We start from the raw sequence: 16,050 nt of genomic DNA, 5'->3' as shown, positions 1-16,050 counted from the left end.
TTGAATGTGAATCTTAAATTATGTGAAATGTTCTATTTTAGTATGTCCTTAGTTGATCCTTCCATAATCCCTGTGTATCATTTAAACATAGAAGTCAGGCTGAAAATGTGAAAAGCTATAATTAGGACCTCCGTTTCCATTTCTATTTTTTAAAGAACTTTTAATTTTTTTAAAAAGAATTCATTTGTTTTTTAGGCTGTTTATTTGTACATGAGGACATTCACAGTGGATGTTTCCAACCCACTTTTTTAATAGCACCAGACAAGAATGCACATAAAACTCTCTTTATGGAGCTGAATTTGATATTCCTTTTAAATTTTTTTTCTTCTGAACTTAAACACAAAAAATAAGTGTTTTTCTATATACACAGCAGAAAGAGGATTATATAGGAAACCATGAATTTTATCTTACACCATTTATTTTGGGCTTTTTGAAAGAAAAAAAGTAATAAATTCCATACATTACTTCCAAAACTGTCCTACTTGTCTGTTTCCTTCTGTTCTCTCTTGTACATCTTCAAAAAATATTTCAGTGGCCTTCTTTTCTTAGCCATCATTATTGCGAATCCCCTTTCCTCATCACCCCCAAGTTAAATGCTAAGAGGAAAAACTACAATAGTTTTCCTTTTAACAAATAGGCATAATCAAGAAAACAAATTCACACAATTGCCATGCCCAAATATGTCTATGTCTTAGTCTTTTTATTTACTTTGAGTCTATTATTTCTCATTTAGGGAATGGGTAACAACATTTGATTGATTATAGATTGGTTAATTCATGATTGGTCATTGCATTGATGAGAGTTTATAAGGCTTTCAAAGTTGTTTTCCCTCCATGTTTCTGTTCTTGTGTAACTTGTTCTCCTGGTTCTCCTCATCTCACTCTGTATTAATTCACAGTACTTAGTATTCTCTGAAATCATCACTGAAATAATTTATTATGGCATAGTAATGTTCCATTACATTCATATAAGTTTGTTCAGCTGTATTGCTTTAGTTTCCAGTTTGGGATTTTCTTTTTATTTCCCTGAAAGGAAGTTTGATTTCCTTGCAACTGTCTCCTGTCTTTGTATTTAACTGTTCTTAGGTGTTATTTTGATATCAATCTAGTAATGTGCATAGAAGGCAAAAAGTTGAATATTCCTGAACATTGCTGCCTATTTCACATTATTCTTTCAAATGAAAAATTAGTAGTATTATTAACATGAGGTTAAAAACCATTTTTCTGTTAAGACTGTGTAATTAAAGGTAAACAGTTAAATTCATTACCATCTATCATTAATCTTCAAACCCTATTATCATAGATTTTAAGTTATAAGAATAATTGGCCATAGTCACTGAAAGGCTGCTTTTCGTTTTTGTGGAGAACAGAACTTTAGAATTGGTTTTGGTATTGTGTGCCCAGCCTTTATTTTTGTTTTGTTTTTAAAGAAATTTGGGGTGGGGAGGGTAAGGAAGATAAGCCTGTAAATTTAACACACACACACACACACACACACACACACACATAATATATATATATATATAGGAAAATACTGGTAAATTTTTCCAGTAAAGCAATACACTAATATAGTAATGTAATGAACAGAGTGCCAGGCCTGGAATCAGGAAGACTCATACTCCTGAGTTCAAATCCAGCCTCAGACATTAGCTGTGTGACCCTGGGCAAGTCACTTATCCCTGCTTGCCTCAGTTTCTTCATCTGTAAAATGAGGTGGAGCAGGAAATGACAAAGCATTTAGTACTTGTCAAGAAGATCCCAAATGGAGTCATGAAGAGTTGACCATGACTGAAATGATTGAACACCAACAGCAAAAGTAGAAAAATGGTAAAAATAGCAGGATCAAGTTTATTCAGAGTATAATTGCTCTTAGGAGGAAAAATAAACTGCCATTTAAGAGGAAGAAAACATAGCTAGACTATTAATAACAAGAATGACTGGGATGGATGATGAGGATAGTAAAATTAATGCTGTTAAAAATAACATACTTTTTTAAAAAGTCAGTAAGATATTACTATGTATAAGCCTTTGTTGGATTTTTACTAGACTTAAGTCAAAGAAATGTAGAGTTGGAAGGGACCTTGAGGGATCAGTTTAATCAAAAATCTACTTTTTAACAGGTATATGCCTTATTTTTTGTTTGAATAGATTATTTTTCATCTTTTCTCATGTCCCCTGGAAAAGAGACTCCAGGATTTAAAAACAAAACTAAACAAACAAACAAAAAAAAAAAAAAATCAAAGAACCTCATGTTATCTCTATGAAACAAAACAGAGATGTCAACTAGACAATATTCCAGTTAGGTGAATTCAGAATGAGTTAAATGGCCACATTCAAAGAGTTATCAATAATGGAACAAAAGCTCTGTAGCAAGGTGCTACATGGATCCATTTTTGGCCGCCTTCTGGTTCACTGTATTTCATAATAATTTGGATAAAGCAAAAAGTAGTCATAGTGTATAAAATCTTAAACCTACAAAATACCTGTTGTACCTACCTCATAGAATTTTAAGGCCCAAATGGAATAATAAATACAAAACATTTTAGAAATCTGGTGTTATTGTTTAGTCATGTCCAGATGTGTGAGCCCGTGGACCATAGAATGCCAATGCCGTCCATGGTTACTATTTCCTTCTCCATTGAACTGAGGACATCAGAGGTTGTCACTTCCCCAGGGTCACCCAGCCAGTAAGTATCTGATATGGGGTTTAACTTGGGCCCCCCACTCTATCCCTGAGCCACCCAGTCAAGCCAATTAGTGTTCTCTCTACTCAAGGCTGACTAAGAGATGATGGCTCTAATCTCTCAAATTTAAGTTAGCGGTTTTTAAAGCGCGGCATAGATGGTTCTCCTCAGGCTAAGGAGAAGAATTATTTTCAGGGAAGATGAGAGGTTAAATGACCCCCTAAGATTCCTTTCTTGCTTTCTCTGATTGTTTTAGGAAAACACATCTAGAATTGTCTTGATTTTCTCAACAAAAGTCCTATACAATGCTAGCATGGCCTCTCTTTCTCCATAGAATTTAAGTAATTCACTTTCTTTGACATTATACCCATGAGATCATATTTTATTTTTTCATATTATCTAACCTGGAACCAGTTTCTCCAGCACATAAGAATTGTAATAGAAGAATAATTGCTTTCTTGAAAGAACAGTATTTCAACTTGTAGTTAATAGCATCATGGCATCTGATCCTACATGAGACAGCAAACTATGTTGGGAAAGAAATTAAATGTTATATGTTGTCATCAGTGATAATAACCTTTCAATAGAGATGCCAAACCCATCTTACAAAATTTGTGAAATGTTTTTCAAATTAGTGTATATTGCTGTGTTGAAAGGGATTTTTCAAAGGAATTTGTCATTGAAAAGGGACAGTATATAAAGGTGAATAAAGTTTCCAGTAGATGAAAGAAAACAGTTCCCGTTCCTTATATCTTTCTCAGTCATTTAAATAATTTTAAATCCGGCTAGTAAAGATAAAATTTGACCATCCCTCATGCCTGATCTCCTTCCATGTTCTTCCAAATGTTTATCCTGTCTTACTGTTAGACTAGCAATAAAATTATGTTTTGGGCTAAACAGTTCTGTGCTTAAATTACATAGAAGTGGCCCTAGATTTGTATCTGAAAGAAAAAAGGGTGCCCAGAATTGATCTTACTTTTAATTCTCTTTCATAGACATCATAAAATGACCGCCTTACTGCTGTGTTTTTATGGTAGAAATAGTTCAAGATAATTAGACGCCATTAACAGTTCCTAAGTGTTCTCTGGTAAATGTTAACAACTAGCTACTTCCCCTTCCCCCAGCAAATGGGAGGGAAGAGCAGGAGGAAGAGAGGTGGGATGGAATAGATACACCCCTGGAACCTTTTAATTTTAATCTGCATTATTAAGATTTTCTCCATCACTTTCTCAAGTCTATACCACCAACAAAACAGTAAAGCAAGTCCTGGTTTACACCGTTTGCTGATTTCCAAGATTTAAATGCTTACAATGAAAATGTAATCATCTAGTGAGATCTCCTGATCAGGTTTGAGCTGGCTTCAAAACAGCTGCTGAGCATGGCTTTAAGAATTTTACCTCTACAGTATTTCTGACCTTAATCATTAAGAATCCCCTATTATTTGTGGGCCTTGAGGTAGTTAAGATTCTCCTGTATTTTTAACTACTAAAAAATAAAATTTCCTACATAGTAGAGATGTTGAGTTGTGATTTAAAGGGATAATTTAATCATGACATGAAATGATTGGAATCATCCTCCAGAAAATAAAAAAATTTAAAACATCCAATAAAATTCAATTTACCAAGCATTTACTAACTACCTAATGTGTATAAGACATTGTACTAGGGGTTGGGAATATCAATACAAAAAGTAAACATTCAGGGAATTCACATTCTATTGGGGAAGAGAATAAACATAAAATATGTATAAGGCCATAGGAAAAATAATTTCATAAGAAAGAAAGTACAATTTGGGGACATCAAAATTAGATTAGTATCTGAGCAGTGGTTCTTGCAGGAAGTTAGTTGGACTGCTCTGGGTAAAGTTAAGAAGGAAGCTCATTCTAGAAAAGGGGAACAAGAGGGAAGAATTAGGATATTGCATGTGGGAAACATCTTTCAAGATGGTTTAACTAAAACTAGAGTGTGTAAAAGTAATAAAAATGAAAGAAGCTTGGGTATACATGGGAACCAGACTGTAGAGGCCCCTAAAGGGCCAGACTGAAAATTTAGTGTATTAGTCTAGTAGCCATAGGAAATTCCTGAGGATTTTGGCTTGTAGCTGTGTTTTTTAAAATGTTATTTGGGCAGATTAAATGAGATAGTATTTATAATACAGTTATCACAGGGCCTTGTACATAGTAGGCACTTTATAAATGCTTCCTTCCTTACCCCCTTGACAAGAGGGATTTAGAAAGGAGAGACTGGGTTTGAGAAGTTACTCCAATAATCCTGGCAAGGTGAGGAGACCCTGAACGTTGTTTGAGGCTGTATAAGTGGGGAGAAAAGGCCAGATGTGACTGACCCAACAGTAGAATAAGGCAAAATATGTCAGTTCATAGGATGAGGGACAGTAAAGTCTGTGATGACTCCTTGGAAGACTAAAAGAATAGGTGAGCCCTTAACAGAAATGGGGGAATTTTAGATGAAAAATGAGTTTGGAGGGGGAGAAATAAGAGTTCCATTTTTGGAGCACTTGGGAATATGGGTCTGGAAGTCAGGAGAAAGATTGGGACTGACTTTATAGATCTAAGAGTCATCTGCATAAGAGTGATAATTTAATTTAACCCATGGTAACTGATGAGATCACTGAGGGAGAGACTAAAAGGGACTAAGGCCTGAGCCAGAGCTTTGAGGGATCCTCACACATAGTGGACAGGAGAAAGAGAAAGAAGGAAAGAAAAAAAGAAAAAAAAAACAGAAAAAGATAAAAACAATGTTCAGGAGGAGGTTAAAAAAAAAAAAACACAAAAAACCACTAAGAGGTCAAGTAGAGTGAGAACTGAGAGAAGACCACTGGATTTAGCAGCTAAGAAATCATTATTAATCTTGTAGAGAACAAATTCAGCCACATAGAGAGCTCAGAAGCCAAGCTGAAAAAGATAGGGAAGAGGATAGGAGGCAAGGAGATAGGGGGGCAATGAGCACCAATATCTTTTTCTCAGATTTTATTAAATAATTACTATCTCCCAACTTATATACGTTTTTTCTTTGTTCCTTGTGTTCTTTGTTAAGGTTTCAGAGAGGTCTTGAGGGAGACAAGAAAAATGGTAAACTTTGGGGAATAAAATTAAATAATGCCAGATTTTTCTAATTTTAAGCTGGTAAATAACAAAGGACAAACAAATAATGTTTTTAGCAAACCCCACTTAAATAGAACAGACTCTCAATTCATAGTTAAATTTCAGACATTTTATACTCTTTTGACAATTGCAACTGTCAATTTAAAGGATTCAAATAAGTTTTTTTAAAAGCACCTCTTTTATTGCTCTTGATGACCCCAGTAAATAGTCTTAAATGAAGAAATCACAAACCATTTATTTTCAAATTAATGTACGGGGAAAAAAGAAGTGTTCAATGAAATTGAGATAGTTTGAAAATAGTTTTTTTTAAATGGGAACATTCATACTGAAAAGGTAACTTTCTGTCCTGCACATGATGTCCAGCATATTTTGAATCAAAAATATCTCCTAATAATAAATATGGCATTTCAGGTACTTGACATAGCAAAGAGCTATTCAGAATAATTGCTGCCTTAAGCATGTCTTCACGGCTCTAAATCAGTTGCCTCTAGTCAGTAACTATATTTAGTCCCAGGGTTAAGAAACCATTAAAAAAAAAAAAAAAAAGTTTCAGAAGATGAAGACAAACTTAACAGTTACCTCAGCTTTATGGTAGGGTGTGTTAAATGTTCCAGAGCGGGTCCAGTGGAATGTGTGTCTGTATATTCAACCATGTTTGAAATTTATTTTGGATTAGGACATAGAAGCTGAACTTTTTCCAATTTTATTTAACCTTTTTTTTTTTTCATTAGAAAGACTGATTCCATGAGTTATTTATGTAGTTGCCACAGAATACCAGCCAATATTTAGCTGAAACTCCACAGCAACTCCATTGTAAACAGTGGTAACTAAATGTAGTAATTTACATTTGTATGAGCATGGGATTTCCAGGCACAGTTGAAAGTGGTATTTGAGTTTCAGGTAATTTCTCCGAGAATTTGAAAATTAGGAATATTTCATGACCCACTGAGTGAATGGGGTACTTTCAAGCGAGACACACTGAAATACGTAAATCTCCTCACAGCACTAGTTTGCCTAATCTCAAACTTCATCTCCCCAAAATGAGTGCAGGCTAATGTGTTTATAAGAACTATGTTAAATTGACAAAGGCAGAAAAGGTGAAATATTAAATGGGTTTCATTTACTCAGATACCAAAAATAAATCTCTCCAAAGGAGGAATGAATGACTGGATGTTTCTGTTTCCTTATTTCTAAAATGAGGACAAAGCATCTAAGTCCCAGAACTGTTGGAAGGACCAAATGAGAAAATAATTGTAAAGCATTTAGCAAAGTGTCTGGCACATCAAACACTACATAAATATTAGCTGTTATTATGACATAAACATTAATGAGGAGGAGGAAGAGAAGGATGATCATGTGTCATGGAAGCTTTGTGGTACAATGGGAAGAGAAGTGAACTAGAATTCAGAAGGTCCAGGTTCTAATTGAGGCTACACTAGTGTGCCTGCTTACCCATTCTGGATATATCTGTGCACCTGGGATTGGTGTGAAGATCAAATGAAATGATGTTTGTGAAGAAGGCTTTGGAAACTGAATAAATGTAAAGTAGAATTGCAAATAATAAAAACATGAAATAAATGAGTTCTGATAGTAATAAGAAAAGCAGCATGATTTAATTGATATTAAAAAAATCTTCAGTGAGATTTAGTCTCTAATTTTGTGACTAACAGTCTGATCTTAGGGGAAAATATAATATACAATCACTAATTATAAACAATGATTTCAAAAGAATTAACTCACACAGCAACAGCAAGATTATAGGATAATCAATTCTGACAGAGATGGCTCTTTTCAACAGCGAAGTGATTCCAGGCATTTCCAATGGTCTTGTGACAGCAAGAGCCATCTGTACCCAGAGAGAGACTGTGGTCTGAGTGTAGATCACAACAAAGTGTTTTCACTCTTTTTGCTGCTGTTTGCATTTTTGTTTTCCTTCTCATTTTTTTCTTTTTGATCTGATTTGTCTTGTGCAGCATGATAATTGTGGAAATATGTATAGAAAAAATGCACATGTTTAACATATATTGGTGTAATGTTCTGTTCTCTAAATCGCGATCTTTCTCTGAGAGCAGATTTCTTGGGGAGTTTCTGGAGGCAGCCTTGGCTTCAGTTCAGTTTCAATAATCACCTCAAATGCAGCCAGGAGTTAAAGTCCAAATCTTTTATTGTCTCTTCCAAAATCTTATCTCCCTCACTTGGGGCTCAGCTAGTTTTCTGGAGGCCTTCCTCTCTCCTTGGTTCCTGAGAGCTCTTGTCCAAATGTCTCTGGCCAGATTCAAAGGTGGAAGTGGGAATGAATCTTGACTCTGAATCTCCGGAAGTCAATCCTAGTTGTGAATCTCCCAAATTTCCCTGAAATTCTCTCAAAGTTCTGAGAGCTTCTCGCTTATATGTTCCACACTGAGTATACACCAATCATTATATCAGGAGGAAACCATTATTTGTTGTAGGATTAAATCAGTGCTAAACTAGATCTAAACTAGTCTCCTCAATTCCACTCAATACTTTGTTTCAAGTTCTGGCCCATAACATCTCCTTGTAGGGTCAGATCAATCATACTGAACCATGCTAAATTAGATAATTATTGTCTCTATTCATTCCAGTGACTTAGCACCTTATAAGAATCCTAACATAGTGGAATTGCTTGTTGCTAGGGGAGAAGGTGAGGGGAAAGGAGGGAAAAAAATTTGGAACACAAGGTTTTGCAGTAGTGAATGTTGAAAGGTATGCATGTTTTGAAAATAAAAAGCTTTATTTTAAAAAAGAATAAAATTAAATTTACAAAAGAATTACCTCTCTTGAGCAAAAAATTACCAGGATCAGGCACAATTCAGATAATCTGGAAAGATGTTTTAAATATCCCCTTCTTAGGACATAGACTATTTTCTATATGTCATGGCATGCTGGGACATTGTCAGCATATATACAGTTCCCAAAGTGACCAAGAGTGTATGCTAATTTTAAGATTGAGACCTTGTGAGGATTTTACCCAGAAAAATAAACTAGAGATGTATCAAGTGGAAGTCAGATAAGTAAGATGACACTGCTATAAAATATCAAATAAAATATTTCTTTGTTATTTCACACCTTTACCCAATACTTTTCTCATTCCCGTTCTTCCCCTTCTTCTCTATCTTTGACCTTGTTCTTTGCATGCTTTAGTTGGGGACTAAAACTGCCACACATCTCACTCCCAGACTTTCACAATTTCTCAAAGCTAATATATTTCAAATTTTTGGTATCCCTATCAGTAGTAGTAATAATGCCACCTTACATTTATAGAATATTCAATTTCTAATTTGGCATCCATTATTTCATCTGAAAAATCCTATCTACTAATTTTTACCAGTCTTTCTTAAAACAGCATTAGTGTCAAATTCAAATAGCTACCGAGGCAATAATGGTAGGTAAAGAAAGATCTTTGAGGACCACAAATTGACTTGGTTTTCAAATATAATGCTATCTATGCTTTTTTGTTTTTTGTTTTTTTTTTGGTAACCACTTCCCCATTACATGCTAATCTGGGTCAGGCTGCATATTTGTCACAATACTACATTCAACTCTTGTCAGCTCAGTTCCCCAAATACCTTTTGCCTGCTTAAGTATGTTGGGTTTTCTGTCTCATTGGCTTTTCTTTGGCTATCTGAATAAGTGAATTCTAGAATTACAATCTAGAACTATCAGTGTGTTGTGGATTTATGCATTTATCTAAGCTTGTTCACTGATGAACCGTATAAGCAGTGTCCATGGCCCAGCCCGCCTACCTGAAGGAGACAAGCACCAGGTGGGTTGGTAGGTGATGACTCCCCAAAAGCCATTGGAATGACCTCAGTGCCGTGAGCACCTCTACCATCAAAGCAACAGATCCCTGAAGCCCCGAAGTAATATGCACAGCCACAAAACATAGTCTTCTGGGTCTTATTTTAACTAGGACTTAAATATAAATTGTGGCCACCACAAAACGTATCTCATCTGTTTGCTTCCTGAGAGTCTATGGGTTGTTGTCTTATTGGTCTAATACTTTTTAAAAGAATATTTCAGTTGTTGTTATCTAAGACATAGAATATTAAAGCTGTTTGGGATTTCCACCTATATGAAAGAAGAGCCAGAAGCTTTCTTGGGGGGCAGGTACACAGTTTGAAGCATTCTTCAGTAAATGACCTTGGAGGGGGAGGTACCAGATTCTAACTTTCTAACCTCTGAGTTTTGCCTTTTAGGTCTTTGTGGCTAGCCCTCACAAAACCCAGCCAATTGTGGAGATTCTGCTAAAAAATCAACCAAAGCTGATTGAGTTTCTGAGCACCTTCCAAAAAGAAAGGACGGATGATGAACAGTTCACCGATGAGAAGAATTATTTGATTAAACAAATCCGAGACTTGAAAAAAACAGCCCCTTGAAGATTTTACTTAATTTTCTGCCATAGGCATTAATCCTATTTGTTCAGTTTATATGTGTCATTTAAAAAAAAAAATAGTGCTTGGGAAGGCATGCACAGGTGCCTATTTTAATTCATTGTTCAGATAAATGGAATATAAAACTTTTAAAATGAAAAAGTTAAAAAAAACTAGAATAATATATTATTTTTAATCAAGTATGTGATTATTTATGTAAATTTAGCAAACCTCTGCATTAGAAACTGACCAGTTTTTATCCATGTATTTGCATCCACTTGTTCTTGCTTTTACTACCAGCAGACTCGAGCTGTTGTTTACTGTAACTGCACCAAGTAATAGCTCGGATGATTGCAATGATTTTTCTTTGTACTTGTAGTCCTCAGTGCTGTGTACATACACACGTCTGGCCACAGTAAAAGAGTTTGAGCTCTTTAGCCGGGTTTGCTTGGGTCAAAAGAATTTCTTAAGTCACGAGAGTGTAAATTCAGAAGCTGATCACTTTACCTATTTTTGTTATTCACACTTTGTTTCTTTCCCGATGTCCTTGGGTTGATTCTAAATGAGTAGTTCCTAAGCTTTTGGGAAAATTAATATTCTTTTGCCATAGTTGAGACTTGTGCTTTGTTCAGGACTGCTCTTAATATCCAACACAAGGTTGAGCTGCTTCTGACTCTAGTCTGATGATCTCCAGAGCAGCCCAGCTGTCCTGGAGAGGATATGGGACCAACCTCAGCAAGGTGGCCTTCAGTGTGGTCCAGAGCCACCCTGGGAAGCCTGCAATCTGTCCTTTAGTCCCAGTGGTATTTTAAGCAGATGCTCAAGAACAATTAATCTAGAGTCCAAAGAGGCAGCATTGCTGCTCTGTCACACCGACTTAGGCTGGGTACATGTTTTTTTGTACATCGTGTTTTGTGGCTGCTGTTCTTGGGCCTCTGAAGTCAAAGTCATTGCACAGGGGAACCTGATGCAAAGGCTTGGCTCCCCAGGTTGTTTGGGTCACTCATTTTCATAAGGAAATATAAAAGTAGAAAGGGGGGAAAATAAAAGATAAGAAAAGCTATCCAGCAGGTGGCTATGGACATCTTCCTGCTGCTAATTACAGCAAATTGTTTAGCAAAAGGATAGAAGAAAACCTGTGAGATTCTGTGGTCCAATATACTGTTGCATATTAGGGTAATTAAGGATTTAATTTATGCTCTTTAGAAAAGGCATGGACCCTAACAGGTCATGGTTTATTTTCAGATGTCAGTTGTATAAAAATGATGTATATCTTAGCACTCTTGAATTTTAAAGCTCTATTTACAAGCTATTAAAGGCATGGTTACTAATGTGCATTGTTTTTCCTGATTTCATTTGTAAAACGTGTGTTGCTCTTTCTAAAAACTTACACATTTTATAGGTATTGGGTTATGACAAGATTCATGATTTAAGATTTTATCATTTATTGACGATTTATTTGGAAAAAAGTAAATTACCACCGAATGCCTACCAATCACCATTTCACTGAAAGGGAAGGAGGCAGTTGTTAGTTCTCGGGACTGCTGACCTTTGGAAACCGCACATCTGAAGCACAAGCTGTTAGTCAGGAGAACCAATAACTCCCAGCTGTTCCTTCTCTGGTCAGCAAAGGCTAGATTCTTTTTCAGGCCCTTCTGAACCTGCTTAGAACTCTTGATACCCAGGGATATCAGGATAAGTAAATGCTAAAACACATGAAGGCAAAACAAGTTTTGTGGAAACCAATTTGATGGCTTCCTGCTGTTGTTTGTTTTTTGTTTTTTTAGCATTAAAGAATCCCTATTTCCAATTAATTAGAAAGCAGGAACTTATTATCATTCTTTGGGTAAAGATAGATTTTTTCAATTTCCTTGTGGACTAGAATCAGGCCCTTTGTATCCCCCTTAGCTAGCATCAGCTACAACAGGAAATCAGCCTCTGAGATGCAATAAAATAAATACCTGGAACTTCATTATGTTCCAAAGATGTGAATTATCGATGTGTGAGTAAATCAGAAAGTACAGAGTTGAAACAGGTTTCACTATAAAAAATTTCAGAGTATTGAATTTATAAAAAGGTCAGACTTAATAAGATACTCTAAAAGCTCACATTTAAATAAAAACTGGCTAAATAAAAGGCATCATGCATTCTGTGGTCAGCTTCATTCTCTGCTGTCTTCACGATGTTCCATGGCCATATTCTTGCCAGAGCCTCAAAAAAGGGAAAACCTGGGGTCTTACTTAAAAAAGAGTAATTATAGATGTGTGTTAGTTCACACCATTTGACAATCGAGTCACTGTCTCTAAGCATACTTGTTGATTGACGAGATTCATGACTTAAAATTGTATCACTTATTGAAGATTTATTTGTGAAAAAAGAAATTATCCCCAAACCAAACTTGAAATAACTTGATTAAGGACAATAACTTTCAAAACTCTCCATATACATCTTTCAAAACCATCTAGCCTCTTTCTGAAAGCTTTAGCCTGGAAAATGAGTAAAATCTACACAAAATCTTATTACAATTAATTATACAAAAGTTAGATCAAATCAAATACAACAAATAGTGGGATGCAATTTTATTTTTATTAAAACTATAGTTTGAAGCACAAATGTACTCATTCCAAATTTACTAAACACATCTAAATGAAGTGAGATTGATCTTCCACTGCCATTTAGTGTAGTTGAACAGGTTTGTCACTTGATTATCCATCATGTTTGAAATTGAAATATAGAAGATCCAGTGATCTCAAAAACTTTTTCTAACTTACCTCACTAGCATAAGGCAGCTTGAAGTTTTAGAATGAAGTTGGCAAGGATTGTTCTTAGCTGAACAAAGTGTAATAGCTAGGGCAGCTAGATGGGCACAGTGCACAGAGCACCAGCCCAGGAGTTAGGAGAGCTGCATTCAAATCCTGCTTCTGATATTCAACACTTGTAGCTGGGCAAGTCACTTAACCCCAATTTCAGAAAGAAAGAGAAAGGAAGGAAGGAAGGAAGGGAAAGAAAGGAAGGAAGGAAGGAAGGAAAAGAAAGAAAGGAAGGAAGGGAAAGAAAGGAAGAAAGGAAGGGAAAGAAAGGAAGGGAAGGAAGGAAGGAAGGAAGGAAGGAAGGAAGGAAGGAAGGAAGGAAGGAAGGAAAGAAGGAAGGAAGGAAGGAAGGAAGGAAGGAAGGAAGGAAGGAAGGAAGGAAGGAAGGAAGGAAGGAAGGAAGGAAGGGAGGGAGGGAGGGAGGGAAGAGAAACCTCAAAAACAAACTCAGAGAAGAGAGGGGAAATGAAGACCTCAAAGGAAAAAAAAAAAACAATTTTATGAACAGGTGAAGAAAAATAGAAACCCTAATTCTTATAACTTTAAATGTGAATGAATTAAACAATCCATTAAAATGAAAAAAGAGTAAGGACAGCTAGGTGGCTTCAGTGGATAGAGCACCATCCTTGAAGTCAGGAGGATTTAATTTCAAATCTGGTCTCAGATACTTAACACTTCCTGGCGGTGTGACCCTGGGCAAGTCACTTAATCCCAATTGTCTCAGCAAAAATAAAGTACAAATTTGTTAAGAAAACAAAATCCTACAATCTCTTCCTTGTGAGACACTTTTTAAAAATAAAGTGTAACAGCTGCAACCTGAGCTCTTCCTAAGATCTGTTTAAGGAAGTTGCAGTAATTTGCTTCTTAGTGCAAGGACTCTCATTCTTTGCACTTGCCATTCTTACAAATATTATTTTAATTCCTCATTCTTCATTTTAATATATTTCCAATAAGAGTGCAATGAAAAAAAAATTAGAAAAAAATAACATCTTTCACTAATGTTTATTAACCTTACAAATTGCATTTGTATATTCCTCATCCAACATTCCTCATCAGGTTTAAGCTACTCTGAGATATATTTTGGAAATCTGGATTAGGCTCCAACATCACCTTGATGAAGTCACGGAATATTCCAAATACTAGGGATTTTTAACTAGAGAAGAAGAAAAGAATGAATCAAAGAAAGATTTAAAAATCACAGTGTACTACTAAGAACATCCCCAGCATGGAATTTTTTTTCAAACTAAGTTTTCATGTTTATCACAAGGAATATTGTATGTGTGGTATGCAAAAAAAAAAAAAATTATTTTTCTACTTATTTCTCCAAAAATGATTTTAATGTTAATGTTAGGTGAATTATCACCTAAAAGCAGCCTCTGACTTGCTCATCTAAGCAGGCTGAAGGTAAGCAGGATGAGGAGGATAATTTTATTATAATATGGAGATTATAGAAGTGTTAAAAGTAATGATTCTTATTCATCATAGTGATTCAGGAAAGAATGACTTGGAAGATCCCAAAGCCAAGGGTTTTCATTTAAAGAATTATGCCAAAAGAATTACAAAAGTAATATAAGTTTAATATGGAAAATGTTGACCTGAGATTGTGAAATCTTGAGAGCTTTACAGGAATAGGGTGGATTCAATTGGAAAGAATTGACTCTCAGATAGCAGAAGGCTGGCAAAGAGAAATTCCTTCCTAATTTTTAGTATTTTATAATTCAAATTCAGGGATTCTTAATCTTTTTTTATGTCATGGACCTTTTTGACAATCTAGTAAAATAATGCTTTTAAATTCATTAAATACAACATAGAATTATAAGGGAAGCCAATTCTATTGAATAATTCTCAAAATAGATATATTTTAAAAACACAATTTCACTACCCCAGTTATATATTTTAAGTGTGTGTGTGTGTATATATATTATATATACATATATATTATGATATAAATTATATAAATAATATAATTATCTCTATTCCAGATAAATCTTTACTTTGTTAACTGAAATTCTGCATTATTTCCTTTTCTGCTTCTTTTCATTAAATGTGATTAATACACATTTTTCTAACACTGATGTCGCTAGGAAACCTCCCCTTTCACATTGAAAACACCCTGAATTCTCTGGAGTCATCATAATATCATAATTCATCATGAATAAACCAGTGAGCTAATACTAACACGTTAAATAGGTCACAAGCTCTTTACATATACTTCAGTAAATATATTGCTATATAGTTGGTAAATATTTGAGAATTAAGGGAAGGGACAGATCCTTGATGCTCTTAGTAGCTAATGTTGCTATTAGTAATCATTACCATCTTTCCTTCACAATAGATCTGGGAAGACATTTTCATCCATTTTTTTCTCCCTCCCATTGGCCTTGATAATAAGATCAAATTGTTTGTTGTGAGATAAATTAGGAAATGAGAGGATTTATGGCTGTATGATAAAAAGTCAGGCACACAATGGAGGGAGAATCACTAGTCTGCTGCCCACAGCAATGTATATGTATACAAACATATAAATATTAGCTGCCTATTCTTCTCTCCAATTTAATTTATTCAATTCCACCCATATTTATTAAATACTAAATTAAATAAATAAATTTATTTATTAAATAAATTAAATACTGAATGTAATCACTGTTGGGGCCTGAGGGGAAAGGAAAGATTAAAACACAGGGTCCTAGTTCTCATGGATTTTAAAGTCTAAGGTGTCTAATTAATTATCACAAATACACAATTATACAAGTTGAGTATATTATGCTGTGTGAGCTCCAAGCTGGGGAACTGTTTACCAATAAGGGGCATCAGAAAAATTTTAATGGAAGAAGGGATGTTTGAGATGGGCTTTAAAAGATGGGAGGATGATTCAGTGGGAAAATAATTGACTGGCCTATTAAATAAAAGGCTGGAGTCCTTTTTTTATAATGAAAAGAAAAATTTATCCAAAATTAAGAAACAGGAAAGTGAAACCAATATTTGCTTAGTTTAATATTTACATTATGATAAAATATGTTACTGCTTGAGTTTATGAACAGAAAT

At 34.9% G+C, this 16,050-nt stretch overlaps 1 protein-coding gene across 4 annotated transcripts in view; it reads left to right on the top strand.

Moving 5' to 3' along the window:
• CAB39L (calcium binding protein 39 like) overlaps window positions 1–11,530 on the top strand; it is a 151,415-nt gene extending 139,885 nt beyond the window's left edge. For all 4 annotated transcript variants that reach the window (XM_074304762.1, XM_074304764.1, XM_074304763.1 and 1 more), the window contains one exon: window positions 10,022–11,530. In XM_074304762.1, coding sequence (XP_074160863.1) covers window positions 10,022–10,201 — 180 coding nt within the window. In that variant the 3' untranslated portion in view covers window positions 10,202–11,530. The remainder of the gene's footprint in view (window positions 1–10,021) is intronic.
• Window positions 11,531–16,050: the final 4,520 nt, after the last annotated feature.

The sequence above is a fragment of the Sminthopsis crassicaudata genome, chromosome 3 (genome assembly GCF_048593235.1).
Source record: "Sminthopsis crassicaudata isolate SCR6 chromosome 3, ASM4859323v1, whole genome shotgun sequence".
NCBI lineage: Eukaryota > Metazoa > Chordata > Mammalia > Dasyuromorphia > Dasyuridae > Sminthopsis > Sminthopsis crassicaudata.
Note: the sequence above shows the minus strand (reverse complement) of the source record. Positions and strands in the feature narration are given on the sequence as shown.